This window comes from Glycine soja, chromosome 2, assembly GCF_004193775.1.
Source record: "Glycine soja cultivar W05 chromosome 2, ASM419377v2, whole genome shotgun sequence".
In the NCBI taxonomy this organism is placed as follows: domain Eukaryota; kingdom Viridiplantae; phylum Streptophyta; class Magnoliopsida; order Fabales; family Fabaceae; genus Glycine; species Glycine soja.
This window is the reverse complement of record NC_041003.1, coordinates 5221707-5247934: the sequence shown is the minus strand read 5'-3', so window position 1 is coordinate 5247934 and position 26228 is coordinate 5221707. Positions and strand designations below refer to the sequence as shown.

The window sequence follows — 26228 nt, the reverse complement described above, 5'->3', positions numbered from 1 at the left end:
TACCAGAATTATTGATGTCATGATTCATGGGATAAATTATGTACACTAGTATTATTGTTACACATTAAATTATTTTTAAATGTAAAAAAATATTAATCCCCTAATAATATAATTCCTTGCTGAAAGGGATGGAAGAACTGCAAGTAGAGATATAGTTGTGGTGATGCAACATTTAATTTTTATTCCATAGTGAATGATCATGGATTTGCATTAGTTTTAAGTGCATTTTGGACCGCACATTTTAGATGGTATGGTATAGTGGTAAGTCAATAAGTGCCTTGCATTGCAACAAACCGCGCCTCCCAAAGTTCGAGAGGACAATTGATTAGGCCTGTCCAGAAACTACCTTCCCCAGTTATGCAATTTATTATGTATGTAAATCCTCAATATGAATAAGTTGATACTTTCATCTTTCACATACACGTAGAAAAGTTTAAAAATTAATTTATTAAGATTATGATCGGTAAGATATTTTAATTTATTTTTAATTTTCTTTACTGATATAAATAATTTTTTAAATTTTTTTCATAATTTTTAATATTTTTTAAAACGTTACTTAAAGTAATATTTGTTAAAGTGCTAATTTCTATTTATAATTTTTATATTTTCTTTCACTTTAATCTTTAATATATTTATTCATTTTTCTTGTTATTTTTTTAAAATATTTTATTAAGATTATGATCGGTAAAATATTAGTTTAGTATACCGTCTTGCACTTTGCAGCTTTAAACCTCCATAGATAGTTTATTGCTAATTATAAAATAACTAATTGAATAAATAAATACAAGACGAAAGCAAAATTAATGTAATCCTAGTCCAAATTCGGGTAGAAATAGACAGGGTTTATCTAAGCCTTGACCATGACCTACTTTATAACCTTTTAGTTTATTACAAACTTTGGCCTGCTATTTATATGAGTTTGGATTAACTTTTGGTTGTCTATTTATAAGTTTATTTCATATTCATATCAAAGTTTTAAATAGGCCGATCACGATAGATCTATCCTTAAACAGGCCAATAGACTTATGAGTTAATAGACTCATCACTAAAAATACCAATAATTTTAGAGGCTAACATACCTATCAGTCTTTTCTTAAAAAAAAAAATCATACCTATCAGTTTATCACAAAATGAATAGATTAATAAACTTATCGGTTAACGGCATACTATACCTCAAATATATATTTGTGTTTTTAATTAAATACTTATATGGCTGTAAAAAAAATTAAATATTTATACATAAGGAAACCTTATTTATTGTTTTGTTCTAAACCCATAAAATATCAAGACAAACCCTAAGTTCTAACTCATTTGTTTATGACGTCCTAAACCCATAAAATACATAAGAAACCTTATTTAAGTAAAGTTTAGCTCTAACCCGTAAAATGGTTAGGACGTATGAGATTTAGCTCTTACAAAATGTATGACTAATGATTATTTTTACTTATCATGCTACCAGATGGTTATTAATTTTAAATTTTTTATTAATAAATATTAGTTATTAATTTATTAATTTTTTTTAATGAAAGAGATTGAGATTTGAACCACGATCTCTTTTTCTTTTTTTCAACCACCAAATTAATTTTATAACTATGTTCTAATCATTTTAATATCACATAACAGAAATACCTGTACTATAATACTTGTTTTAAATGACCATTTTAATTTTTATTTCTAATTTTACACTAATTTAATCAATCTGTGGTAAATCTACAAATACTTAGACTAGGGATAATACTCTTACTAATTAACAATATGCGTTAGACTTTTGATCAATTTGGATAAATTTCTCCAAAAACATTCAAGTAAAAAAAATTCATAATCTAAAACTAACTTATGCATTAACTAATTTATAGAAATTCTTTTATTTTTTAGAGAAATTATTGAAGAGAGTTCCTATAAATTAACTTACATAAGCTAATTTTATAGATCAAAAAACTTTTTTTCCCTTAAAAGTACTTTTGGATAAGCTTACCTAAACATACCCTTTATTTACTATACCTTTCTCTAGAATAATTTGCTATCCCTGCCATTGTTTTGTAGACTTGAACAGTAAAATATGATCTTGATTCTTGTTCATCAAAGTAGGCTTGAACAGAAAAATTGGACCTTGTTTTCTTGTTAATCAAAGTAGGTGAGCCAGTCATATTATTTGGCGTTCGTTGTCTTGAAAACTGATATTCTTTTTTCTTCCACGACAAATTAAAATTGACATCCAATATTTTGAAAAGGTTGATGCAATACCATGTTGTTTCAAAAGGGTGAAATCAAGGGGGTAAAGAAAAATTAAATTATCACTCTGCATATATTATACACCAAGCCGCGTCTAATGCTAACACTCACCTTAATCATAAAGTTTTTTTTTTTTTGCCTCTCTTTTGTATGATTTTTTCTCTCTCTACGGATTTCCGTGATGAGTATGATATCAGAAAAAAAAGGTGGATGATGGTTCCCAATAATTTGGTGGGTGATATTTGTGCAATTATAGTATTCTATAATTACTACAATTTTTTGTGACCAATAATGGATGAAGAGGGTGGTGCCTTAGCCCTGAGTTCATTATACCTTTGAATGTCAAAATTGTGAAGTTTCATTAGGCTTTTCTGCTTGCTGCTGAAACGGCTTTGGTAGAACCCTTCAAAGCAAGGCTCTTTCGAGGTCCTAAGGAAGAAGGTGTAGCCAGCCATGAAGTACATTGAGGTCACGTAGAAGCAAATTGGTTCCATCACGTCCCAAGAAAGTTCCCAAAATGTTAGCCTCATGAATGCTGCTGTTTGCACCACTAGGAAGCCCAACCCGGCCCAAAGCTCACGTCGAACCATTGTGTTTGCTTTGTTGTCAATTGTTGCTTTCTCTTTCTCCAATTCTTCGAGTTCTTTTCTTACTGATTCGTGCATCTTGGGTTCTGGCACAGGGAGTAGAGATTGGATGGTTTGTGCTACCTGTGTCACAAATTTGAGAGAGTTCGGGTAAAAATTTGCTCAATTTGGATGGTTTTTCTAATGTTTAGGATCAAAATTAATGAAGAAAAAAATAATCATAAAACCCCTCTTTCAGCAAGGCCTATTTATTTGAACATGAACTTTCACGGGAAAAAATAGGATTTGACCTGAAAAGGTGTTGTAAATGCGCCACTAGTACGCAAATGGAGAATTCTTATACGAGTTTCAATACTCTTGAAAATGGACCAGGGCATATTCCATTGTAGTGTTCCGAAAGATACGATAACGGGGATATTCCTTGTCACCCAAAAGATAATAGCAACTGCCCAACTTTTTTTTAGTTCTCATATGTATCCTCTTTGTAAGATTAATTATGTTCGAGACTAATTATAAACACTTATTCTAACAAAAATTCTAACCGTGATTCATTGTGAGGAATTAGCATTTTGCTAAACTTAACTCTCACTGATTAATCACTAACAAACCCGGTAATAATAAATTGTCTGTACGCTACAAGGACGATACTTGATGAACACACAATTTTATAACCATTAATAAATCATATATACTTGTCCTAAATTTTAACAGAGAAAAAAGATTTTGGATACCAAAAAATTAAAAAAGTTAGAATAAAATTTAAAACATTTATTAAAGAAATTATTAATTGAAAACATTTAATGAGAATATTACGTGTTGCTTAATGATGCTTAAGGGCAAAATTTATGATAGAGTTGTCATTAAATAAAATTTAAGTTTTATCTCACTGATACGAAAATAAGCAATGAGGCTCTATCAAATTAGTATTGTACAAAAAAAGTTATTATAAGCATTAATATGACCAAATTAGTTTTTCAAAGACAAATTTAAGATTTGCGATCTCAGGAAAAATGGGTTGAAGATCATGACGTCTAAAGTTTGTCCTATCTCAAAAACTTTGATCAACTTGTTTATAAATATCTAATAAAATTTCAATTAAAGTATTCTTTAATAATTTAAAGTGTTACTTTTGTATTATCTTTTTTCGCTGATGACATAAGCTGATTTGTACCAGTTGTCAACCTCCCAGATTTCTATGAAACGCTGCCTACCCACTTGGACCGTGAAATAAGCCGGACTTTCTTTCTCCACAATCCAATGCCCATTTATTGACACAAAACACAAAGAACCATGCTAACACAAAGCTTATACTTAAATACTTAATAGCATAATGCATATTATTTTCATCCTAATGTAAACATAAGTTGATTTTTATGTTATACTATGTTTTTATGGAATAAATTGATTTGTTTGTATCACTGCAAACATCCCAAAATTCTGAAAGCTATGAAAATAGCAGCCAACCCACCTGCACCGCCAAATAAAGCATTGCTTTCCAATCCCCATAATCCACCGTCCCCCCAAATGTTAATATTATGATTATGATCAATGGGGACTTTTTTTTTTCTTTTTTTCTACAGAGACTTAGTACTATACAAACACAGTCAATACTTAATAGCATTTTTATCAAATTCGATAGAATTCACTGTCAAAACAAAAAAAAAAATCGATATAATTAAATTAATCTTCTGTTAGTATTTGATTTTTATATTAACAAAAGTATTTTGTGATTGAAAAACTTACAATAGAATCAAATGTTTTAAAACACACTTGAAAACTAATTGAATAATATTTTTAATATATTTTTCAAAAGAAAGTCCAAATAAAGGTTAATAACACATAGCACATTTCAGAACAAAACCTCAGGCTGTGCAAAGGAAATTACTCTTAGTATTCATCCTTATCATCTATGCAGGTACTGAAAATGAGTTATTGAATAATTTATTATTATCATTTATATTAAAGTAACCTATACCAAATTATTATAGATCTACTAATAGATAGTGTTTTGGTGTTGAGCAATTATTTTTTATTTTCTGACCAGCAATTATATTACATTTATTCTTCAATTATTTAATATTTCAAGATGACGGGAAAGACAAAATCTTTAATTACATTAATAATGAAATTAAATTATTGCTCTGACTGCATTTTATCCTGCCAATCTGTCATCTCTTCCACCAAGTTTTAGTTTTAAAAAATAAAAAAATAGAAGAAAAAAAACTTCTTAGGAAACATTATTTTATAATAGATGCTGCAATTTATTTAAGTAAAACGGGCATCTACTTAATAATTTAAAAAAAGTATTTAAAAAATATAATGCAAACCAATGCATAATTAACTTTAATAATAATAATAATAATAATAATAAACATTTTTTGTATAAAAATGATTTTTATTAAGGTGTTCTCAATTAATAAGCTAAAAATTATCTCTTTCAAAGGGATTGGATCCCAATAGATCTATTAGGCAAATCTCACCTTCAATAACGGTGCTAGATTGGTTATGAATTTGAAAATCTTCAAATCATAGTTTAGATATAATTTATCTGATAATTTGAATCCAAATTATAGATTTTAGAGATTCATAGTAGAAAACCAAAAGCCATGTCCTCTGTATCACAGAGTAAAAGGCCAAAAATGGAAGAAAAAAAATCCCCAGGAGGAGAAAAAACGGGTGGTATGAAAGCAGAAGGGCTTTTTGGTTGCGGGTCCGTTAAAAAGCCCCGAAATTTACCATCTCAAACGTAGAGAATCAATCCTTTTCACGTTTGCAAACAACAAACTTTCATTTTCCTGTTGAAAAAGCACAAAACAAACAAATCACCACAAAACCTTATCAGTCCTTGGCCTTCTCCAAACAAACGCTCCCTAAACTTATATTAAATTATATTTAAAAAAACTATACGTTCTTCGCTAGAAAGCCAGACCAGACAGAAACCTATGTCGTATCTTATTTTCCTATTCTCCATCATCACCCTCTCTGTATCAACCCAACACAACAATAATAGCAAAAAAAAAAAAAAAACTAATAAAAGAAATTAAATTTGTAATTTTGAATAAATAAAAAGGAGGAAAAGAAATTAACCTGTTCGGGTCTGAGGAACACGACGTCTCCGATGATAATAACCGATGCTGACTCGTCGAGCATCTTCGCAACGCTCATTGCTTGCTCTTGATCAGAGCAATTCTCACTGCACATTCGAATGAACTCTGAATAGCTTATGCAACTCTGCGGAATTTTTCTCAGCTTCGATTTCACCGTTTCGATTTGCACCGCTCTGAGCACCTTCCTCACGTGTTCCGGCGCCACCGTTTGTTCAGTCTCCGGCGGAGCGAGACCGTCTAGCCGGATCCGGCTCCGCGCAATGTCCATTTCCCGGAGCCTCTGGAGGAGGCTGCCGGCGGGCAGCGGCGGGCGGAGCTCCGGCGGGAGCACGGAGGCCCTCTTGTGGAGGAACCTGCGGCTGTCTCCGGGATCCGGAGCAATGTCAGGTTTTGTCGGGTTCGGGGAACGGACTACGGAGGAGGAAATGCGGTAATTGGAGATTTTTGTGATGTTGAGAAGCCGCTGGGCTAGCGTTTTCTTAAACGCCATAATTGAATTTAGAGAGAGAGGAGAAAAAAATTGTGTCGTTTTGTTGATGAATTGAAGTGGAAGAGGTTTTGGGGGAAGTTTATTTATAGGTGCCCCATAAGAACCGGAAGGAACTCAAATTTTTCTGTGATTGTTGTACTATGACATGTTCTAAATGAGTAATCAAGAGATAACGTTGGTGTAAAAAGACGCGAGAAATTGGACGCGATATCGTCGGTGAGATTTTGAATCATTAGGAGAAGAAGAAGGAATGTGGTTATTGGAACTTACTAGGAGTATTTGTGACATGGCCATGAATTAGGAGAGGGAGAGGAATATTCGGGGGCGATAAATTGAAATGATTGAATAAGGAAGGGAGTGAGTGATGCACACGTGTTTGGATGAGGAGTGAAGACTAGGTCGGTTGCGAATTTGAAGCGTGCGATGGAATGGGTTAGCTTATGGCTGATGGGCTGGTTGGTGAGGATGCTGACTAGGTTTGAGCCTGGAGGGTGCGCGTGCATCGTTATCTGATCCAATAGAATGGGAAAGATAAAGAAGCAAGAGAGGATTGAATTTGTTTATTAGAATACTAAAAATAATTGCATGGGAGGGAAGAGGGGTGAGGAGGATAGACCCAGAAACAATTAGCGGGAGTGCCTGTTACGCCACCAACAATGAAGCCTTGCGTCCACGCAAACCTCTTCATGCCCCTTGCCACAGGGATCTTACTTATATTAGCCCATCTTAATTAGTTGGTATTTGTTCATTTCTGTAGCTGATTATTATTATTAATTACATTGCAGAATTCGGACTTCATATCTGTGGACTTGTACACTTGCATCAATTGAAAAATCATGTAGTTTTACCATGTTTGGTAAATCTTAAAATTATATATATATATATATATATATATATATATATATATATATATATTTAAATTATTAATAATAATACTCTCCAAGATCATTATATCTGATGGTAACCTTTTCTTGTTTTTTTGGATTTGAGGTCGGATGAATGTGTATTCTTTGAGTTTGTTAGTTGACAACGTTGTTTGACACGTGAAAGGTATATTTTGTTGTCAATATATGATTACGTAATTTGTTTATTTAAGCATTTTACACCTCTTGAGCTTGAGGCTAATGGGTTGTATATTTTTCATGCAAGATATTTAATTGCATTGTTTAATACAGGATCGGCCATGAATCAGCCTTACAATTTATGCCCCTTATTTGTATCTTTTGCCTTGGTATTGGTTGAATATAGATTGATTGCTCCTTGAAGTCGTGGTTAGATATGCATTGAGTTAGGAAATAACCATTGTGTGCTAAAAAATAGTGTACACATATACAACACTCGAGGGATCGACACAAAGTCGAATCATGCTTAAGGGAATAAAACTCAAGAGGAAAACTCAATAGACAAAACACATTTAAATGTGCGTCTGTTGTGATCTCTATGTAGATCCCTTATTTTTGTGGTTTTAATCATGTAAAGAATCAAGTTATGGGTATTGATCTTGAGTTGTTACTATTTTCATATTTTGTTACATTTGTGGTCAATGCTTGTTTTTATCATCAATGTATATAAAAAATGATGATGAAAACAAAAAATGAAACAAAGGTAGATTTTGTAAAAGAAATTGATGTTTAGTTATTGTTGTATACAATTACAAATACATTGTGTTCAGTTTATCTAAAGATGCGAGAACAAAGGAAGTAGTGAACAAAATATTGAATCATCAAAACATGTTTTTCTATTCTCATATGGTGTAACTTGCTTATCTTGCAAAAGCAATATTTTTGTAGCTCAACCATGTTACAACCCTAATAAGACTTTTATGATCTTTGCAAGTGTGTAATTTTATGGTTTCAGTAGAGATGGATAGTAAAGTTGGTATGTGTGATTTCAAAGTGTTGATTTTGAAAAGTAAGTCCACTCGGATAAACTTGTGCATTTGAGAAAAATACTATGACTATGAGAAGTGAAGTGTTCTTTGATTTTCACAATTTTAGTTTGTGCCATGTCTATTAAATTCTAGAGGAATTGTCTAATTGACCTATATCTTTGCTATGACTTTGTGTGCAAGTACCTTAGTGTTTGATAGACCAATATTTGATTATCTTGTTCTAAGACTTAGTTTGAAAGCATGCATGGATGAATGTGTGGGGGTGTAAATGATTTCAAAACTATCACTAGTTTTAAGTGTTCAATGTTCATTTCAGTTTTAGGTTTAGTTAGTTTAGATTTACTTTTGCTTGAGGATAAGCAAAGCTCTAGATTTGGGCTGTTTTGATGAGTGTTGTATATGCCTACCTTTTTGTGCATATATAATCACTTATCTTCTCATTTAAAACTTTGTTTTAATCCTTGTTAGGTCAATAATGTAAGTAATTAATTAATTTAGGCTTAATGTTATTAATCCTTTAAAGTTCTATTAGTTTTAATTATGTTTTGTCTAGGCTAGAAAGGAGAATTGGAACCCTTATTGAAAATAGCATAAATGAGAATTAGCACTTAGCATTGACTCTCCCACGTTTAGCACCAAACCTTTATATTATAGTGGATTTCTTATAGCGGATAAAGCCCACTATAATATAAATGACTTAACCCACTCTAATTGTTTATACATTCTTTCATGAAAGTACTTTTATAATTTTACTCATAAAATACCAACAACTTTTTCTTCGATATTATTGAAGGTCAAATTACTACGAAAGAATCTATTGTATTATACTTGAGTTACTATGAACTTAGTCCATTGAATTATAGAGAGTTTTTTGGGGTTGTTGATGAAATTTATCCATGAAGTTTTTTTTATAGAGATATAAGTATCTGTTGGTAATTTGTTGATAAATTTAATTTATGGTGAGTTAATTTAATATAATAGACAAGGTTATCAAACTCAATATCTACATAGACTCAACTCATTAATTATAAGAGTTTACTTCATATTTAAAAAATATATTAAATACATATAAATAAACATAATAATTCAATCCACATGTTTAAATAATTATATTGTATATTATTTTTTATTTAATTTTTATTACCATTATTATTTATTTTATTTTATTTTTTATAACTATTATTTTTAATATATTATATCATATATTGTGTTTTAATTATTTTGTTTATTATTATTATTATACTATTCTATTTAATTACTACATTTTTAATTTATGTATATTTATATATTATTATGTGATATATATTTTATCTATATTATATAATATTTCTAATATATAATTTTATACTTTATTCTTATATACTAATTCTATTCAATTATACACTTTTTACTTATAAAGAGTGGGCCAATTTTGAGTACAAGTCCAATAATTCAATATCCATTGACCTAAAAAAGTCCTAAATTTTATTTCTCTTTCATGCATCATCTCTGTGAGTCATCACCTTCCTCATTTTTTTAGAAAAAATGAGGCCCTCATCAAATGGATTTATGATGGAGATTAGTAATGTAGTTTGCAGTTGGGAGATCCAAAACCTTGGATATGATTAGAAGAAAGACAATTTAGATTAAAGATTCATATCGAAGGAGACATAAGTTCAGAACAGATCGAAGGAGACATAAGTTCAAAACAGATCAAATGAGGCATAACCCTAAACATACAATGTGATTCAAACAACATGTGTTTTGGATAAAAATATTTTGAATGAGTAAATTCGTCAACTCGATCATAGACTCGTGAGTCAGTTCAAGTTTGTTCGAGTTAGTTTGAGTTTGTACAAAAATGGATATGACTCCGAGTTAACCCACACCTCACATCTAGACTCATAAACTCGAATGAATGAACAAGTTAACTCACAAGTTTAATAGTTATTATTATAAATTTTATACATATATATATATATATATATATATATATATATATATATATATATATATATATATTGAAGTATTAAAAATTAATATGTAATAATTTGTAACTATAAAATCTTATTAGTGTGGTCCTCATTCTTTAAGTGTTTGATATTTTAAATTATGTTACACATCGTATCCATGTGTAATAGGTAGAGAGAATATACATAATACAAAATCAATTGAATAGACCTAAAGACTCCTTTAAAAATATAACCATAAAAAAAGATCTTGATTGTAGTAGATCTAGAAGATAGAACCTTGACTAAAATTAAACAAGTTATTTAAGATGAAAGGTAATGGCTAAAAATAATCTAGCTACTTGAGATCACTTCCACAAAATCTAAAAAGAAACTATACTTGTTTGATATGTATAACATCTTAACCTCTTAGCTCTTTGACATGATCCTACTACTGAATAAGATCAAAATCTGTCAGCTATTTGCCAAAAACTGCATTCATTAACATTTCAAAAGAAATTTATTTATTTCATTCTTCCTTACGATAGTAATATTGATTGCTTATCAGTAACTCAAAATATATATCTTCATCGTGATATATGCTGAGCCCATTCGCATTAAATTTTTTTACATATGGAGACACAATAGAGGTGATATATATATGAATGGCTAAAACTATTGGCATGTGTTCAAATAGAGAAAATTATTGGATGGAGAATTCACCGTCATATTAATTATTGATTATAGCCAATAAAATAAATAGACAATCTCCGCACGATAGGGAATTTATGTGAACGACGTTGTTTATTGAGTATATCTCTTTCCTTCATCATATTTCAATAAACAAAATCAGGTAACAACCATGAAAGTGACTTGACAAATTAATTATGCAAACAAAGGAAAAACCCACGAAATCGCATGCATATTAGCTATTACATGGAAAATCATCAACTACATAATTCAAACTCACCATGTTTTTTTTTTTTACGAGGTCTTATTTTATTTTCTTATTTCTCAAATAATTATTAATTATTCATAAAATTTTGTTTAATCTTTTCTCTTTAAATTTTAACTTCAATTATTAGTCACAATAATTATCGCCTAAAATAACTTTTGGTGTAGTGGTGGACTTGCATGTGATGCAAGTACTGTTGTGTTATTTTTATACATATTGATCATTTTATGGTGACAAATGACAATTTAATTCTTATTTATATTTGCTAATTATTTGAAGTTAGGTCCGTAAGAAATATCTTTATACATTTTAATTCTTGACCTAAAATGGACCTTAATTGGATAATGGAGAAAAATACGAGAAGTGCTAATGTGACCATGAAAACCCATCTTAAATAAGAATGAACAAGTTGAGCCGATATAAAGAAAGATTCATGAATCTAATGTTTTAAATTTTTTAATTGAATATAGTGTTAAATTCCCTTTTGGTTTGTTTGTGATATCACGGTAGAAATCTCCTTGTATTTTACCTTCCTCGTATTCTAACCCAGGCTAACCAAAATATTATCAAATAAAAAAAATTAAATAAATTTGATTGTTTAACCAAGAGTTTTTTTTTTTAAAATAAACGTTACGATGCTCAAAATATTATTAAATAAACGTTACGATGCACAGAGAGTTTTTTTTTTTACTGCATGAACAAATATATATTTAGGATAAGTGACAAAATAAAAAATATAAATATATCATAATTAAACACGAGATAGAACTAATCTCAATCTAAGTGATAAAACAATACAAATATAAAATATTGTATACAAGTGTGTGTACCAGATGTAGCATAAACAATTGGAAATCAAAATATAAGTATTAAGAAAAATGGGATAAAACTAATCTTAATCTAAGAGAGAAAAACTATACAAATATAAATTAAAGTATGGTGTACATGAGCACGCACCATATGTACTCTAACACAATGCTGACTAATTTAATGTTATGATTGTTTTTATTTTTTAAAGGACAAGATACAACAATATCTTGAATAATACCGTAAAAAACAATATCTTGAATAAAAAAATATTTGTACTATTTTACTTCGGTGTATAATAAATTAATGATTATATAAATATCTGATAGCATAAATGATATTTATGCATTCAATTATGTAGACTTTGTTAAGCAAATAAATTAATTTTGGGCTTATTTAAGAAAATTATGCCTTGGAGCTAGCTTTAGAAAAGTCAATCTAGCCTTATAAACTGATGGCCTAATTTTAAAATGTATTATTAAGAATTTAGCCTTTTAAAACTGGCCTATTTATTTTTAAAAAATGCAAAGTTTAATTTTTTGACCTATGCAAAGATTTATATATGATGTAAATACTCTAAATAAGCTTTAATTATTTATTTACTAAAAGTTCTAAGTCTAATCCTTAAACAAACACCTATAATAATAAATGAGACACATTCGGACATGTTATAAATAAGGTTGAGATATAATACATGCTTATAACAATTTATATAATATTATTTTATGTGTCTATTTTTTTCTATCATATTATTTATTACATTTCAAAAAAATTTCTCTCTTTTCACTTTTTTCTCTTTCTCTCCTTGTTGTAAGATTTATTGTATGAGTTATTATACAAATATAATTTCTCAATAAACTTCAACCTATATTTTGAAATGTCAATAATGAATTTGATTAAAATAATTACATAAAAAAATTCATATGATTATATTGCATAACTAATTAAAGATAAAAAAAAATTAAATTAATTTTACAGCTTGTAACTTGTAAGATGTATCTCAAAGATGAGAAATGTATGCAGGTATGGCAATCCATGTGCGTAGAAATTAAACCAGTTCGAGTAATGATATTGGAGTTTTCAACAATAAAGTTATGTTTCACAAGTTGTTTCTACAAGTTTTAAACTTTTGCTAAAAGGGGAAAAGTGTATTTAACTATTTGATAAATATTTTTTAAATAATTTTCAATAATTTTAGTAATTTTTAACATTTTTTAAAATATTACTTAAAGTATTTTTTTAAAAGCATTAACTTTTAATTTTTATATTTTCTTTTCTTTTTAATTTTTTAAATATATTATTTTATATTTTTCAGATACTTCAGTGATTAATTTTACCAAACACTTATAATTTAATAAGTTAATAAGTTAACTTAAAAACTTTAAACTATTAACTTTCAAGTGACAATTAACTTTTTATCTAATTTTGTCAAATATAATCAAAATAAATCAATTATTTATCACCCACTAAATTTAATTAAAGAATTTAATTTTGATATTACTATTTTGGCTTAATTATGTTTTGCCCTTGAATTAGGGGTTTGTTTGTTTTTATTTAGTCTTCAATTCTTTTTTTTTTCTTACTTTTTTTAGTTCCTCACATTTGAAAAGTTCTTTTTAAGTGATTGTTAAATAAAATTTTGTATTTGTTAGTTCCTCAAAGCCTGACAGAGAAACTAAAAAGTATTTTTTTTTTAATTTTAAAAGTAAAAAATATAATTTTTTTTGAAGGACTAAAAACAGCATACTTCTAATTTAAGAGACTATAAAAACATAATTAAGCTTATTAATTTTATATTATTGACTAATTAAAATTTTCCATTAAAAATTAATTAATTTTTTTCTAATATCTTTTAGAATAATCATTATAAAATCAATAATTATTAATTATATATATTCATAATAAATAATTTACAAATCAATAATTATTAATTATTTCAATTAAATTTAATTACTGACAACATAAATATTGTTTATATTAATTATTTCAATCATAATTGTTATATTTTAAATGTTATATGTACTATTGTACAATCATAATTTTTTTATATAAGCAAAACACATATATTAAAAATATCAAAGGTCACAAGTAGCGACCAAACCAAAGCATAATATACAATCATATTTATAACTATTAATAATAAAAATTATCTCATTTGGTGTTCACACTTTACTAAACAATTTTATTCTTAAATCACTTTTTAAATTTCAAAATTTTTCTTTTAATTTACATTAATTTCCCATTATTTTTATATTGTTAATTTTTTATTAACTGTATTTAACTTTTATTTTTATTATTTAAAAAATTTAGAAAGACACTGAGTGTCTCTCTACCCCTAGTTGTATGAGAAAATTATTATTTTATATAATAACTATTTTAAGTAACGTACTTAAAATGATTTCACATTAGTTAAAAGTATTATAATTAAAAAATATAATAATTAATTGTATAAAATAATTTTATATTATTATCCAATCATCATGAATTCATGGTAAATTTATTTATTCTTATAATAATTACTTAAAAATTATATTAATTGTGATTTTTAATTGGATGGTAGTTGTTAAATTCTTAAAAAAATTACATTAATAATATATGAAATACTCGTTTATTTTTACTTACACGTTTTTATTCCTCCAATTGTTTTCTAACCATTTCTAATATTGATTGCGTTTTTTCTTCTTCTTTTCATATCTTTCCCATTAATATTCTCTTCCCAAAGGGTGACATACTGGATACACCCTAAAAAGAAAATAAAAGATAATTTTTCTTTCTATGATGCACAGTTCACCGTGTAACATGCGCGGCGAAAGTCCAAAATAGGACAGTACGAAAACAAAATGTCAAAAATACGACACCTTTTTGTTTTCCTAAATGAAAAAAGAATGGAAAAATTCTACTTTAAATTCTTGTTGAGGTTGTTGGTATTTTTTGGCTTGGCGAGTCTTTTTTTTTTTAAAATAAAAAAGGCAAAATAAAACTAATGCAAAAAAAAATGAACCGAGCAAGTATATCTATAACTGAGTCTTGATTTTTTCACACTCACAAATTTCAAACATCTAGTTTTTATTTTCTCTTTATATCTTTCTTTCCGGGGATGGATATAGATTCGTGGGTGAGAGGGGGCTTGATTATAATTAATATAAAAATTTAAAGTAAATATATACTAATAAATTGTTATTATAATTAATATTTTAAATATTTTGTATGAATTATATATATATATATATAGAGAGACGAAATTGGCTCCCGTAGAGTCTTAATTTGGTTGACTTCATTCCTATTTCTTCCTAACAAATCATATTATTTATCATATTTATACTTTTCTCTAGCTTTCTCAAGATATCAACTATTGTTAAAAAAATCTTTTTTCATCAGTAACAGCGGTCACAGACCCTAGGGGTCACTATTCTCATAATTAATGCATATTGTTCACTCCCCAATCGTTGCAATATAGAGAGAAAAGAATTAGTGGCTTTTATTAGTTTATGTATGGAAGGAAAAGAAAGACTTCCGTGATTAGCAAACGAACAAATTAAATTTTTACGAAGGTCGATTTGGTCATCAGAAAGTTAGGTTAGCGAATTTACTGTTTGATTATGGGCGGCAAGAAGTTTAATATTGTAAGATTTTTATATACCCCGTGACTGGTGAGGAAGACCAGAATCTAATTGTTTGGTTAATGTAATTTGTCAAAATAATGAAGCAGATGAAGTACACAAGGGTATTGTTTTTATCAGATTTCAAGACAGATATTGAAAGAAAAGTGTTCATGGAATATTATTAGTTTTTACGGGACCATGCAACTCAACACCAAAAATTGAAAAAAGTAGTGAAGCCGATATGGGAACGTAAGGAACCTATATGGAAAAGATGGAACAGGAACTTGCCATATCTTAAAATGATGCACCAATATTTGTGACCATACATTTTTTCTCTTTTTTGATAACTAATACCAAGACCTCACATTGTTTTTTCTTTTTTGATAACAAATATATAGTTCTAATTGAACTATTGTGTATCTGCAATATGTTCTATAGGATATATTCTGTATCATTATCGTCCTCTGATTACAGCATGATGGAATATATTAGTTTTATCATCCCTATTGGGGGAAAGAGACCTAATTAACCAGTTGGCATGCAACTAGGGCGTTGACATTGATGCAGGAACTTATCGCTACTAATTCACTTCATCCATGTGTCATTTGTTCTTAAAATAAGAGGCATTGGGCGACTCTTTGGAGCCATAGCGATCACCAAAATTGTTTTTTTTTTTTTAAATATGTTTCTTTGAGTAAATCATAGTCGTCCTTAAAATGTATTTAAATTACATTATCATTTCCTATGGATTCGATTGAAAATTAAGATAATGATAGAATAAGATAAGATATATATAAAAATAAAATAATAATAAAGTAGAAGAAAAACGTGATAAATTTTCATATTACTAAATATTTGATGTGTGCTAAATACTCTCTTAGATAATTAATACATATGTTGTCCTATTTTATGTTTGAAATGAATTAAATAATATCAGAATGAGATAATATATGTGTGTGACAATATTACCATTTCATCAAAATCATAATATATATATATATATATATATATATATATATATATATATATATATATATTTAAATTAATTCATAATCTGTTTCTAAACTTTATAACATTATCTTTTAAAATTATATGAAAAATTATCTTCAATATTCCTTCTTGAATTTTATACATCATTTCATTTTTAAATTTTAAAAATTAAATAAAGTTCAACTGAAAGATTAATGACACAATGAACATTAAATATTTAATAAAATATTATAATGTAATTATAACATATTTTAAACAACCGATATGATTTTTTTATCATAATATAATATTTATAAATTCTATTATTTTATTTTTTGAAATAATGTTTGAATATTTTTCTAATTAATAATATATTTCAAATTTATACTAGACTAACTCAACTCCCTTTAATTTTCAGGATGCACTAGACTAACTCAATAGGATAAGCTGATCATAATAAGAAAAAGATACCTACAAAAATATTTTTTATTAAAAAAAATGTAAATGTGGCATATATTTATGATTTATCTATGAGAGAAAGAAAAAACATATTTTAAAATATAAAGACATAAGAATGTAATTTAAATACGTATCAAGATATAAACGAATATATAATTTATTCGTTTTTTGTTGTTGAAATGTATGCTTGGTCTCCTAATTAAGAAGTTCTACTTATTTTAATTTCTTTTGTAGCTAGTTTATAGTTTGACATCCTTGGCAGATAGCTTTGCCAGATGTTAGGTAATGGCGTGAGTACATGCATTAATTGTACAAGGAAATATTGAAAACAAGGTATTGTACTTCATGATCTGACTCATATTCGAAGGTGATAATCCAATTAACAAGAAGCGTTTTGAAAAAAATAGTTGATTTAAGCAAATGGTCTTAAGCTATTGATTAATGCAGGATGTGATTTTTTTTTAATTAGCAGAAAACACGTCTCCAGGCTATGGGTAAATCTCCAACACGCACTAAAATTTAAAAAATTCTATACATGGACAACTAAAATATATATATATATATATAGCAGTTGTATATATGCAAGAATTTGTTAATTTATTTTCTTCATGATAAATATTTTCTTTAAGAATTAATTTTTAGTTATTTCCCTACGACACATTCAAAATAGGAGTTGATGTAGATCAATCTGCCAGATCAGAATGATGAAGCCTCTCCATTAGACGGCCTGCATAACGTGTGAAACATTAGGTTAGGTTATTATAGATATATAATATGTCTGTAAGGAGAAATATGAGATAAATAATAATGTTATATGCCTTCCGAAAAAAAATGAGATGATGTTATATGAATCATATAATTCATTTGTGGTTATCTTAATGACATTCGTCATTTCATCTGTTAAGTGTTCATCTATTTTAAAGTTAAGTACAAACGATTTTGATAAAAATTACTTAATGGCATTCGTCATTTCCTCTATTTAGTGTTCGTCTATTTTAATTATTGAACGTAACTAAGATGTATACTTATAGTAACTTTAATCAGAATTTTTTCAATAGAACTTATTCACCGTGATGAGAAGAATTGATTCCAAGGTAAAACAATATATGAGGCCTGAGTTGGAAAAATAAATAATATTAGCACAATCGAAAAGTAATACCTAATCTAGTAAATGTTTTTCCCAAAGAATGAAGCAGCTTATCAATACTTTTTTTAAACATTCATTTTTCACGTGTAATGAAATGGAATATGGGGAATGGGATGGAGGATAAAACTTGTCAACATGCAAATTAATTATTTTTTTTCCATTCGTTCCATGTGTTTTACGTTTTTCTCGCTGCAAAACCACTTTCATACGAATTCCAAAATAATATTGGTCTCCCTCCCTCTTATATAACATTTTAATTGGATTATGAACACATATTTGACTATTTTTTTAGAGGACATATTTGACTATTAACGTTACGGAATAATGTAAGGACTTAAAATCATTAATTAAATAATTTGTTATAATTAAATAGTTTGTTATGTTTGTGCATATCTTTAACCATAATCTTAATGGTTGGCCTGTCAATCAATAACTTCGATTTTAAAATTTATTCTCTAAATAAATCAGTTGCATAACACATGCTGACATGCATGTCTTTGTGAATCAATTGCTTTGCACTCCATGCAGCTCCATTTTGTGTTAACTTCACCACGTACAAAATCAACGGGTACGGAAAGATTCATATATATATAGAAGTTGAGAGAAAGAGAGAGGAATTTAGGAAGGTCCAAAATTTTCCAGTAGTAATAACTCCAATCTACCAACAACCATGGTTAATATAAATGATGTCAATTTATATCTTATCTCTTCGTCGTGATCCAAAATTCGAATCTTAAATTTAAATATAAAATAAATTATATTGAATACTTATCTTATTTGTGTTGATAATTTTTAATAAAGATTAGTCATTATTTTTAATAGAAATATACTTTATATCAATACAATGATGGAATAAAAAATCAATTTTATTTTAATTTTTATTTTGTTCAATTTAGGTGATGACGTCAAAATAGGCAAAATCAAAGACTGCATAGATTATTTTAGCCCAATTAATGATTTTGAACTTAAGTTTTGAATATATAATTTTGTTAAATATTTTCATAAAAAATTATCTTTTATAAATGTTTCTAAGTTAAATAGGACTGTGTAATGTTCTCTATATAACAAAAAAAAATATGACCAATGTTAAAAAGAAAAAAAATTACTAATATGGTTGGATCTTAATTTACTGTATAAGAAAATGGTTGTATCTTGTAGTAATTAATTTGATTACTTATTCTTAAATAATCTTCTAAAAAAGTCTTAAATAAATAATAAAGTTAACCCAAATTCCTATATTTTTTTAAGAAAAAAAATCTATTTATCAACCTGTTACTAATTCAAGTAGAATAAACTCAAAACTTTTTAAGTAAAATTTTATATTCAAACATTGTAAATAAAAAAATATAATTAAAAAAAGAAATTTCATTAATATAATAAGTTAATTAATTAAATTCTTTAACAAATAATAATTATCAACAAAATTAATAGATATCATGAAAATCCTATAACTGTATCCTATCACTAAACTAATTTTTATTGTAACCTAAAAAAAATATTTTTTATTGTCGATGTAGTTTTTTTTTTTTACTCATTATTGTCGATGTAGTGAAACAAAATCTAGCCGTCACAAATATCACTTCTCCTAACGCACAGAAAATTGTCACGAAAGGTACTTTTCAAAAGCCAGTCACCGTCAGGAAAAATTGGATATACATATTGGCAACTCTGGCCATCAACACTCAAAACAAAGCAAATGGCACTTTCGTTGTTGAGGGGTTAAGTTTATTGACCAGAAAATTAAAGAAACAAATTTAACAATTTTATAATTTATAATACGTGTCTTGTTTTGTTATAATCTCAATTGTTAAATTTCAAATTATTAGCTACAGTTTCTATATTTTTCAAATAAATCACACACTTTATAATTTTCTTTTTTACAGTTTATGCTCATATTGTCATAGTAACCTCATTCAAAGACCATAGCATGCTGCATGCAAGATATTATTTATTTGGTATTGAAAGCATGCAGGATATAACATTGCAAACTAGATTTTTCTTCTTCTTTTTTTCTTTCTTTTAAACTACACTTTTAAATCTTTTACTGTGTCATTTTAACCCCTCAGAAAAAAAAATCTAAAATCATCTCTTACTTTTCTTAATTGTTATAATTAAGTGGTTGTAAAAAAAAAACTAGTTATAATTAAGTCTTTCTTAAATCCTTAAGTTCTCTCTTTATATTCAAAATATCTATGGATCAAATTTTTAGTTGTTAGTTGTTATCAATAAATATTAATTATTAATTTATTAGTTTTTTAAATCAAAAAATTTGAACTTACAACGTATTTCTTCCTCCTTCACTCTTTATCATCAAACCAACATTATATCTCTTAGAAAAACAAACAATCTCTTATTCCCTGTGTTGCTTTTAAATTGTCAATTTTTTTAGAATTTCTATTTTATTTATATGTGATTTGTAAAGTTTAATATCACATTAATTATTTTTTTAAAGTTAATTACTCTTTTGTTAGTTATACCTTTACTCGTCTCCTAATGTTTAATTAATGTATACATATATTTATTGTGGAGTGAAAAAAAAATATGAAATCTCACAATTGCTTTATTAGAATAAAAAATATTTATTGCTTTTTTTTTTTTATTTCTTCACAACAACCTTAAAAGAAAGTTAAAAAGGAATACAGGGATTAATATTTTTTTTACTGGACCTAACAAGAATTTTTAGAGAGCCAAAAGTCACACGTTATCCATAGCTGAAAGATATAATAAGTGAGATTAAGTCCTTTTTTTTTTTTTAGGAGGAGATTAAGTCTTTTATTTGTTTTATTGTAAACTTTACAAATTATTTGCAACATCACAAACAATCAAACTGTAATAAGTTAATTACATGCATATGCCGGCACTAAGAGAAGGAAAAATAATAAATGAAACTAAAAAATAGATACATGGCAAAAATATATAAAGACTACGACACCAATAAACAAAGTTGAGTTCTCTTAAGAAAGAAAGCATAACATGTCTTCAACTTATTTTTCAGCATCATAATTGGTTAAAACTGCTAACGAAATAAGTCGGTGTGGTAATTTTTGTGTTGATCTTTTCTAGCATGCTAGTACTACCTACTGTCCCATATGATTGAGGGTGTCATCTTTTTTCTTTTTCTTTTTTTAACTATCATAAATATTGATGCTTAATATTTATTAATTTTATTAATAATTAATCTTTATTAAAGAATTTTGTTAATTATCTTTATTTTTAGTAAATATTTTTTCTTAATCACATTTTTTTATTTATAAGACTCATTCTAAATCTTATTTAAGGGACTAAGTCCGTACCATTTAAACTAATAACTTGATGTCATCTCTTATTTAATCACTATTTTGATTAGAAGATAAATATTATCATTCTTATTCATTTTATCCTTGAAATGTTCACCTTAGTATCAAATTCTTATTCATTTTAATCTAATGGGTTGACATTGTAGTTAGGTACCTTAAGCTCACATATTGTGAGAACAATCTATACGGGAAATCCAATGTTCAATCTATGTGATATACGAAAATCCTTCAAGCTGTCTAACTTTTTTTATATATATAAAATCATGCTTTCTAATTATTGTTTGAACTTTTTATTTAAGGTCACAAATATATGATGATGATGCTGATATAGCTGCCCACAATAACTCAAAATGTTTTTTTTTTATCATTTTCATATGTATTTACCGTATTTTATCTATTTTACATTTTAGTTTTGCTTATTTAATTCTCTATTTATCAAACGTTTTGCCTGTTTTAATTATTTTTCCTATTTTTTTTATAAGGGAAAGTACCTACCTAAAATGCACCCGTACAACATTCAAGTCAGAGAAGCATGCACTAGCCCAAACGAAAAGATAGGCGGAACATTCTTTTAGCAAAGCCCGATAACCTAAAAGGTCCTTGCCATTCCTACAATCCTTATTGCTAAGTTCACTCCCACCCGGTATAAAAACATTGAAATTTCCTAAGCTACCCCAACTCTTTCCCCTCCCCAACCTCCCCATCATTTCTCCTTTCTTACTTACTCCTCTCCTCACCCCTTTCCTTTTCTTTAAATACCCTTTTCTTGGAAGCCTTAGGACGTTACCATCGTTGCATGCCACTATAAGCCCCCCATCATTGAACTTTGAGAGTTTGAATTTTTGTGTGTGTTTGTGATGTAATGGAAACATATTTTTATTGTGCATCATACACAATAAAACATGTTTCCATTGTGTGTTAGAATCTTATACACAACAACAATGTGTTTGTGTTGTGTGCTAAAATTTGATATTCAATAAAAATATGTTTTTGTTGTGCAAACAAGACATTTCGTAATACTCTAAGGGGTATTACCTAGAGATTTACATTTTTAAGAGTGCGGAAAATGATGACATAAATAATTTCATTACTCAAGAATTTAATGTTTAAAGTCATACAACATTTGCAAGTAACATTATCATATACATATCATGAGTGTGATTCTTATACAAAGAGATTCTTTTAGAAAATAATACAACTAAAGCCTTGCCAAATAACTAGCTTAAAAAGATATCAATGCACAAAACACGATGTCTTCAGGACCACTTGTACGTCTTCATCCTTTATACCTGATCAATTTAGAACATGAAAACTAAACTAATAAGATAATGTCCTAGTGAGTGTTGTACATGCAACAATATACATATATGTCCATGGAAGCATCATAGACATAAATTTTTTATTTAAACATAAATTGATATTAACTTTGGCATGCTTAACATTACACTTTTCCTCTTTTTTGTTTTTCTACAAAGTATTGAGCTCAAAACTTCCATTGTTTTTATGACATTACCTCATACTTATATTTTTCTTTATTCCAAGGGGCCTTTACCGCTTCTTTGGGGGATAGGAAATGATGGAATTTTGTCTATCACCAAAGAGGGCAAGTCTTTTGCATGCTTTAGTTCTTACTCACATAGGTTGTCTTTCATTGGCATTCGAAGGGGTTTTTTTTCTCTCTTCCCAATTTAGACCTTTCACATTCATGTATATATATAAATACTTGGACAAAAAGTTGTCTCCTAATGTGATTCTATTTATATTGACTAAGATTATCTCCCTTAAAAAATATCATGTGACTTTGCACCAAAAGAAGACAAAATAATTTTAAGAAATAAATCAAAAGTTAGCACCATTAACTAAGTTAGACCACACACTAAGTTATAGATCACATATGTCTTTCAACTCACTAAGTTAAAGACTAAGTCTGTTCGCGATGGACGACTGTTGTTAGTCTTTTTTTTTTTTTTGCATATGATAAAAATCAAATACAAGTTCTCACGTTAAATAGATCATTCTCCCATATGTAAATCATTTTTAAAGTAGGATAAAAATTTATTGGTGGTTTTTCTTTTATTTAATTTCATTAAACTTTAACTTTCAATATTTTCTCTCCAAAAGTTGTTAGTACACTCATTCTTTCTCTCTCTTATCCTTCTCGTTTATTAAGTATTTTAATAAATTTATCTTTGACCGAAGGTGAAGTGGGGTGACAAAAAAAATGAATGTTGGTTCGAACATGGGTTTTATGTAAAGGATTTAAAAAGAATTGGTCTAACTTAGACAGCTGATACCAGATTTTGTTCTTTTACCAAAGTATATTTTTGTTATGGTTTCGTTTTCCTACAACATTTGGAGTTGACAACCATAGCAAGTACCCTCTTAATGTAAGAGTTTACCCAAAAATTTTATATATCATACAAGCAAGCAGCTATACATTCCACATCCATATTCCGAAATAGAAACTGAAAACCCAAATAGTTGCTATAAGCAGTATTTTTTACATGTTGCGCAGCTAAACTTGAGAATGCAGGTATCAAAGAATCAAAAATAGTTTGCTAAATATCAGCAAATATAAATTTTCATTTTCTTCGGATCTCATACTCTTAACATTTTGAAATTGATACTTATCGATCTCCTAATCATGGAGCTGCTCCATTAGATTTATTCCAAACTTAAGGTAGTCTGTACTTACAATTCATCATCAACAGTCCTATACTTTGTTCCGTGAGCTTGTCATGATTTCATCATTATGTACTCAGATGATGGTCAATTGCATCTAACAAAAGTGTAAGCAGAAACAGCTAAGCAGAAAACATATTTGTAATCATTTATAATCTAAATATCTATACAGAGAAATTAGAAAGTACAGAATGTTCTGTACAAGTTCTATATTCATTTATCTTTATAAGCATCTTACTGAAGTAGTCTACCTATTTGAAGCAAAGGAAGAATCCAGCAAGAGAAAGTAAACAAATTTCAATCTGGTTTCTTGATTATATTTTGTATAACCACAGTCCTCGCTCTCCGTATCTGGCGACTGCATTTATCAGCATGAGCACTTAAACTCTCCATAGTTTCTGAAAATGTTTCTATTTTCTTCTTAATCTCGTCAATTGCAAACTTCATAACATCCTCATTTTTAATAGCAAAATCAGCATTCTGCAATAATGATTCAAGAACTAATTCCAATTTGTTGATAAGCACTCGAATGTTGTCCAGGTCCTTCAGTGAAATGTAAGTACCAATCTGCATTGAGCTGACCACTTCCCGTTGTCCCTTTAGAGCTTTCTCATAGCGCTTGAAGAGAGAGTTGCACCACTTTCCTACTGACCCTATTGGAACAGCCAATGCAGCAGCCAAGGCTGTCACAACCGGTGGCGCAGCAATAGAAGCCGCCACAACCGAGAAAATCAAGACAGAAACAAAAGCAGCAACAAAAATGGCATTTGACACCCTCCTCCATGTCTTGAGGGATTTCAATTTCTTATCGAGCTTTCTCTTCCTGATTTGCAATTTCTGCAACATTGATGCCTGTTGCGTGTAAACCGATTGAAACAACAAATAAAACTCTTCAGTAAAGGGGTCCCCGGCATCCTTAAACTTCTTAAGCTCTTGCAATGTCTTCACATAAGTCACCCCTTCGGCCCCATTTTGCACCTCTTCCTCAAAGTAGGTAACCACTGACTTGACTATCATCTGGTTTTCGCGTGCTTGCCTCAAGCATTTCTCAAGTGAGTTACAGAACTCCAATGTGTGGAGGCTATTATCAAAGTAATCATTCACCAAGGAGAACAATTCTGAGTTTCCCCATATATCTTTCTTGCAATCCAAAATAACTTTGACTACTTCCTGGTTCATCTCAAGAAGACTATCAGTCATTTCTCTCAGTGAATCAAAAGACAAGGATCTGACCTCAACCCCATGAGCAAGGGAACTAATCACCCTATTGGTATGCTCCTGAATGCTCACGTCAAAGGATTGCAAGTTTGGATCTTTAACACAAGCAGCTTCATAGGAGCTCAAATCAGCAGCATACAGAGAATGGGTACCCATTTTAATGGGTGTCGGGGATTCAACACTAACCATCTTGCTTGATTGCCCTCCCATCTTGATAGCTCAGAAACAGAAAGATCAAATCCAGCTTCTAAAATTTAGGATCCGAAATATTAAAAAAAAAGGTCACTTTTTCCTTTCCTCCTTTTCACACCAATCAATCACAAAACCTAAACACCAATCAATCACAAATAGTCCTAAGCCTCAGCAACAATGCCCAAAATTAGTAAAGTTTCAGAATTTTACACGATTGGGCTCAACTGGATCCACGGCTAGCTAGACGAACGAGGAAGAAAGATGCGTTGACTTTGGTTAGATCCAGCTGTATTGACTATAAACTAAGAACACCCAAATGAAAGTTGCAATTTTTATGGTTGGTTACCTGAGATTCAGCTGAAGATTCAGACTAAGTTGGTGGCATTCATTCTGATTCCTTCCCCCAAGAGCAGAAATAGCTACATATGAAGATTGATGCCCAATTGAGGAAAAATTGTGATACTCTTCAGAAACTTATTGCTTCAACTCAAGCTTTGATTTGGAAGAGGAAGAAGTGGTACTTAGATGTTGAGATTGTGTCTTGGATTGAGAACTAAGGTGGCTTCAGTGACCTGCGAAGTTGCAGAGAGAAAGTCAAAGTAAACAAGGGAAGGAGGAAGGTGTCTTTGACTCCTATGCAGCGTTGTGTTGTGTGGCAAAAGTGCT

At 28.7% G+C, this 26228-nt stretch overlaps 2 protein-coding genes across 3 annotated transcripts; both read right to left on the bottom strand.

Annotated features, from left to right (window-relative positions):
* Positions 1–2248: 2248 nt before the first annotated feature.
* Positions 2249–7059, bottom strand: LOC114382405 (calcium uniporter protein 2, mitochondrial-like). Of its 2 annotated transcripts, XM_028341804.1 has the most exons (3): positions 5907–7059; positions 5556–5614; positions 2249–2942 (listed from the first exon to the last, which is right to left on the bottom strand). In XM_028341804.1, exons 1-3 carry the CDS (start codon positions 6414–6416, stop codon positions 2939–2941), a joined length of 573 nt encoding a protein of 190 aa, XP_028197605.1. In that variant the 5' UTR covers positions 6417–7059; the 3' UTR covers positions 2249–2938. The 2 variants fall into 2 exon arrangements, with proteins under 2 accessions (XP_028197605.1, XP_028197596.1); XM_028341795.1 differs by lacking the exon at positions 5556–5614 and having other exon boundaries at positions 5907–7023.
* A 17043-nt stretch (positions 7060–24102) lies between these two features.
* LOC114382396 (UPF0496 protein At2g18630-like) lies at positions 24103–26228 on the bottom strand. Its single transcript, XM_028341785.1, has 2 exons — positions 25909–26228; positions 24103–25802 (listed from the first exon to the last, which is right to left on the bottom strand). The coding sequence occupies exon 2, from the start codon at positions 25578–25580 to the stop codon at positions 24450–24452; it is 1131 nt and encodes a 376-aa protein (XP_028197586.1). The 5' UTR covers positions 25581–25802; positions 25909–26228; the 3' UTR covers positions 24103–24449.

Excerpts from the sequence above, each read along its gene's own strand:
- LOC114382405 (XM_028341795.1), bottom strand. The coding sequence starts at position 6,416 with ATGGCGTTTAAGAAAACGCTAGCCCAGCGGCTTCTCAACATCACAAAA. Across the intron at positions 2,943-5,906 it reads TGTTCCTCAGACCCGAACAG|GTAGCACAAACCATCCAATC; the intron begins GTTAATTTCTTT and ends TTTGTGACACAG.
- LOC114382396 (XM_028341785.1), bottom strand. The coding sequence starts at position 25,580 with ATGGGAGGGCAATCAAGCAAGATGGTTAGTGTTGAATCCCCGACACCC.